This window comes from Babylonia areolata, chromosome 21 (genome assembly GCF_041734735.1).
Source record: "Babylonia areolata isolate BAREFJ2019XMU chromosome 21, ASM4173473v1, whole genome shotgun sequence".
In the NCBI taxonomy this organism is placed as follows: Eukaryota; Metazoa; Mollusca; class Gastropoda; order Neogastropoda; family Buccinidae; genus Babylonia; species Babylonia areolata.
The window spans coordinates 18,241,388-18,247,362 of NC_134896.1; the positions used below are offsets into that span (position 1 = coordinate 18,241,388).

The 5,975-nt window shown below is 42.1% G+C and overlaps 1 protein-coding gene across 1 annotated transcript in view; it reads left to right on the forward strand.

Moving 5' to 3' along the window:
- The first annotated feature begins 1,795 nt into the window (after nt 1–1,795).
- The window catches only part of LOC143296578 (uncharacterized), a 110,677-nt gene continuing 106,497 nt past the window's right edge, over nt 1,796–5,975 (forward strand). The window contains exon 1 of the mRNA XM_076608601.1: nt 1,796–1,906. Within this exon, the coding sequence (XP_076464716.1) occupies nt 1,796–1,906 (111 nt within the window). The remainder of the gene's footprint in view (nt 1,907–5,975) is intronic.

Sequence of the window (5,975 nt, forward strand, 5' to 3'; positions counted from 1 at the left end):
ATAAAACCGTGGTAGATTTGCAAGTGCTGCTTGAAAATCCCAAAATTTGACATAACCATTTCAACTCTCGTGTTTTACGAAAAACGAATGTTATGCCCATACAGCCCACGACCAAACTGATGCAACCTGTATTGTTTGTGATGAAAACCGTCATTGCCTTAAATAACAAACACAAATCATGCTAGCATTTCTTACCTCGGACTTTTAAAACAGGCCTCGTTGCAGACGAAACAACCGTTTCCGAAGTTCAAACCGGGAGAAGCCAAAGTGTGACAGAACATCAAATCTTTGTTTTCAACGTCACAAAGTCCATGCAGTTCTTCACCTTGATCTTTATATGACTGGTGACGGGCATCCACTTCTGGCATAAAACGTCAACAGTTGAAAAGGAGAGTGCGCACACACACACACACACACACACACACACACACACGGAGAGAAATGAATGAACAAAGAAACCAAACAGACTCATAATGTAGGTAGTACAGCCGTCTCTGAGGCTGACAGCGGAAAACAACTGCTCACCACTGCAAGACCAGACCATGACCACGTCAGTGAACAAGTGTTCACCTCGCCTGTCACAGCACTGCGAGGAAAGTGACTGTTCGTCCCACGCTGTTTTGTTGTTGTTTTACAACCCCACGCTTTCTCTCACATTCACTTTATCTCAGAGCTGAGCCTCGGTATCTCCATATTTCTCCTCTCCTTCCGTCTCTCCACTGGTTGCCTGTTTCTGATCAATACACCATAAGCTATCCACTGACTTTTTTCTTGCAGTAGCGGGACTGACCAAAAGTATCTTTCTGAACTCCTCCCATTATTATCTATACTCTGAGTTGCCAACCCTGTTCTTCTGATACTTGACTTCTCAGGATACTTCACGTCAGAAGTAAGACCTACGGACACATGATTTTTTTCCCATCATTTTCATTTCAATCGCCCAAAAACGTGGAACACACTCCCTGAAAACCTCCAACATTCTGACTCCCTCACTTCTTTCAAATCTGGTCTCAAAACTCACTTCTTCCCTCAGCAGTAAGTTTCGTTGTGACAGGTCCACTCCTTTGCGTGTTGTGTGCTTGACTATGTGTGTCACTATATGTGTGGCATCGACGTGTTTACTGCATATGAATATTCTGAAGTGGATACTTAATTAACTGGAATGAACATTAAAGAAAAATGGATCGAAGGGTTTCTTTCAGTTTTGGTCAGCCTGTTGTTAGACTGGTTTGTGCATATCTATACATGTTGCTGTGTGCCTGAGGCAATGTCAATGTCTCCTTTACGGCCGAATTAAAATAATTTCTTGAATAATCGAGATATGTCAAGAAAACATTATATGAATGGTGTTATTGCCTCAAATACAATTACATTTTTTTTTGCGCTAAAAAGACCCATAGCATTAGATTTGGTCGACCAGTGACGTCAGATGTGGCGTGGTGTTGGGGATGAGACTATACTTGTTTCTGAACAGATCATGCTTGGTTTGATCCCGGTAGCAGGCCTGGTGTTTGTCTTTTTGTTTGTTTTTTTGTTTGTTTGTTTGTTTTTTTTGTTGTTGTTTTTTTGTTGTTGTATTTTTTTTATCATACCAAGCTTATCAATACAAGACCAATTTTTACGATTTTTTTTCTCCCCCCTCCCTCCCCCCCCCCCCCCCCCCCTCATATGATTCCTTTACTGGTTCTAGCGTGTGTCACAAGTGAGTCTCGAAGGCCTTGCCTGTCTTGTTATTATTATTATTATTATTATTATTATTATTATTATTAAATTCCTTTCCCACGGACACAACATCATGCTAGAACGGCGGATCCTCGAACCCGGGTCGCTGGTGAACAACGCCCATGTGATTACGGTGCCTCCTGACGAACTATCCGGGCACCAGAACAGAGACGTCAGACCTTCTGTATCCTTTTCTATGGACCATGAACTGTGGTTTTGTGGTGCTGGTCATTCGGATGAGACGATAAACCAAGGTCCCGGGAATTACTGATTGCTGCTCGTAATCTTAGTCGCAGTTTTAACTTTATTTATATAGAATTTTCAGCTATTGGTGTTGTGTTTCAGAAAGTTGCAATGTTCCTACCTGAGCGTTTTTTTCCTTTTGCCTGATAATGACAGATACGTACTAGTAATCGAGGAAGGGTGTACCGTTATTCATTTATGTTCACGTCACTTATTTTATCAGCTGACGAGCATTTAATTGAGCCTACATATAGTTTTTCAATCTTAATCGCTTGAAGAAGACAATGATAAAGTCTTTTGAATTTGAAATTGAATGGCGCCTCCCCTCTCACCACAACTACTGTCCCCTTTGAAGCAGGGAAAGGCCGCACCAGCATAGTTCATTAAGTTCGATGCACACCTCGAGCGGAAAAGGAGGAGGAGGAGGAGGAGAAAACAGATTTCAAAGAAAGTGTTTTTTAAACCCTCCTCTGTGATTCGTGCTTTGAATTCATTGCAGATTTTTTTTTTTTAGGACGCCGAGTCTTAATATGATTACTTGGTTGGCAGAAAGCTTGCGTTGCGTTTACTGATTTGAATGAGATCGATGAATCTCAATACCCTTTTTTGGGGAGGTGAAGGGGTGGGGGGGGGCGGGAGGAATTGCTTTAATAATGAGATTGGAAATGATTCTAAACCATTTATTTAAACAATGTGATTCAATTCATTTTGACGCTAAAAGTAGTCGATTTAACTGCACTCAAGTTCAAATCAGTTCGTGGTGTTCCAACTCGATCCTAAAACCACCTTTGCTGTCAGCGTCTGTACCACGAACAGGCCTAAAATCTTACAACAACAATTGCATACGGATCTGTAAGTATATTTCGGTAGCGACGTGGCTGAATCGGTCAGGCGCTGGACTTCTGGTGCCAGATGAATTGCTTGGTTCAAACTTTTTGACAGTTACACGTGACTAAATGCTTACGTTGACCGAACTACGCCATTGGTCAGTTCCATACTGCAGACAGTTAGTAGCGGGTTACGACCATACCAGGCTCTTCCGTCCGAGCAATGCAACTGGCTCCTGGTCCATTATAAAAACCAGTGATTCAGGGTCCGAGCCACGTTCAGGCATGGTGTTGTGTCCTTGGGAAAGGCACTTTACTCCGAGTTTTCCTCACTTCACGCAGGTGTGTACTGACATCTGACTTCGGTTGAGGAAGGCTAAAACAGTGGAAGGAGAGACGGGCGCAATAGCCGAGTGGTTAAAGCGTTGGACTGTCAATCTGAGGGTCCCGGGTTCGAATCACGGTGACGGCGCCTGGTGGGTAAAGGGTGGAGATTTTTACGATCTCCCAGGTCAACATATGTGCAGACCTGCTAGTGCCTGAACCCTCTTCGTGTGTATACGCAAGCAGAAAATCAAATACGCACGTTAAAGCTCCTGTAATCCATGTCAGCGTTCGGTAGGTTATGGAAACAAGAACATACCCAGCATGCACACCCCCGAAAACGGAGTATGGCTGCCTACATGGCGGGGTAAAAACGGTCATACACGTAAAAGCCCACTCGTGTGCATACGAGTGAACACAGAAGAAGAAGAAGAAGAAGAGTGGAAGGAGAGGATGGGGCCTGGCCCTCCTGTGCCGAACCCTTGACACAGTGGGTATGGATTCACTGCCCACATGGCCGTGAAAATGTTACGGGGAACCTTAATCTTAAAAAGAAAAAAAAAAGTCTTTTATATCATGGACAAGTAAACCACAAAAAAAGTCCCAAGGAACGAAATCAACAGTACATGATAACGTTCCCTTTGATACTGAAATGCACCATGGACACACTATAGATTTTCATCATCATTTTTATGCTTTTATTCGAAGGGAATGTCCGGTTAAAATAACGTTACCTGTAATTGCTCCTGCACTATTCTAGAACACCATTTGTTGTTTTGACTGACAAAAAATCTCACTATCCGTGTCTGTACGAACGGAGTAATGGGTTTGCGCACAAGCTTCGATACACATCTCTCCCCTTTTCTTTCTCCCACTCTCTCTGAATACCCCCCACCCCCCCCACCCCCCCTCCCACCTCGCCCCAAATGAAAAATTCAAAGTTCAAAAGCAATAAACGGTGTGGTTAATCACACCAACAGCCACCCAACCCTTCCTGATACGCACAAACACCCCTCCCTCCAACCCCCACACTCCCCCAGACACGCACACAAACACACACGCACGCACGCATGCACACGCACGCACGCACGCACACACACACACACACACACACACACACACACACACTTAAAAAAAAGAGAGAGGGAGACAGGCAGACAGACAGAAAAAGTACGATGTTGCTTTTCTTTTAAAGTAAATTTTAAAGAGAGACAGAAACAGAGAGAGACAGAGACAGACAGACAGAGAGAGAAAGAAAGAGAGACACAGAGAGATATATGCAGACAGAGAGAGAGGGAGAGAGAGAGAGGAAACAGCAGAGACCAAAAAAAAAGAAAGAAGAAAGAGTAAATAAATTATTTTTTAATCAATTTATTCATTCATTTATTTATTTATTAATTTTGTTCATTCATTCAATATTCATTTAATTTTATTTATTCGTTCTTTCTTTCTTTAGTGCATTCATTTATCTATTTCATGATTTGATTATTGATTTATTGATCGATTTATTTATCTATTTATTTGCTCATTTATTTATTTGTTCATTTATTTATTCCATTGTTACATTTGTTGGAAAAGAAGACCTGTGGATCTTATGGTTTCTTCATAATTGCCATCGGCACTATCATTTTTTTTTTCTCTCTCATTCAGCACATCAGTGCAGTCTTTTTTTTTTGTCTTTTTTTCTTTCTTTTTTTTTACCATGCTTCAGGATGAAAGGGAAATTGCTTTGGAGCATCCCTGCGCCCCCCCCCTCCTTAAAAAACAACAACAACAACAACAAAACAACAACATCAAAAAACAACAACTACGTAAACAAAAATTACAACATCATCAACAACAGCAACAACAACATCAGCAGCAGCAGCAGCAGGAAACGACAAACCGAGGCTCCCGTGTGCAGCATGCACTTGCGCACGTAAAATAACCCACGGTTACAAAAGGGTTGTCCCTGGTAAAAGTATGTAGAAAAATCCACTTTTGATAATAAAATCAACGCTCTTACGACGGGTGCAATAGCCGAATGGTTAAATCGTTTGACTTTCAATCTGGGGGTCCCAGGTTCGAATCTCGGTAACGGCGCCTGGTGGGTAAAGGGTGGAGATTTTTCCTAACAACATATGTGCAGACCTGCTAGTGCCTGAACCCCCTTCGTGTGTATACGCAAGCAGAAGATCAAATACGCATGTTAAAGATCCTGTAATCCATGTCAGCGTTCGGTGGATTATAGAAAAAAGAACATACCCAGCATGCACTCCCTCCCCCAGAAAAACGGAGTATGGCTGCCTACATGGCGGGGTAAAAACGGTCATACACGTAAAAGCCCACTCGTGTACATACGAGTGAACATGGGAGTTGCAGCCCACGAACGCAAAAGAAGAAGACAATGCTCTTACAGGTAGAAAAAAGAAAAGTTTTCTAACAAAAAAAATATATTTGGGAAGCTCTACACTTGTGGCACGCGTTCTTCTCCCCCGGGGACAGCAGCCTGGATTTCTCACGGAAAAAAATTTGGTGTGACAAAAAAGTAACACAATACAACACAACTGCGTGTGTGGGGTGGGGGGGGGGGGTGCGGTGCGGGTGTGTGCTGATTATCTGGTTGTGGTTTTCCGCAATTCATCTTTATTCTTACCTTATCTGTCTATTATAATCAATGTGCAGTATAGTAGGCTATGTTTATAATTATATTCAAATAATGTTTCTTAATTCTTTCTGTTTTTACATTAAGAATACTAGTTATTACCTGCAGTGTGTGGATGTATGTATGAAACGATGTATGTGATATTTTTTACATTTGTATCTTCGTAATATTTGTTGGGGCTGTTGTTGGCTTTTACAGTTATGGTCCCCATGTTG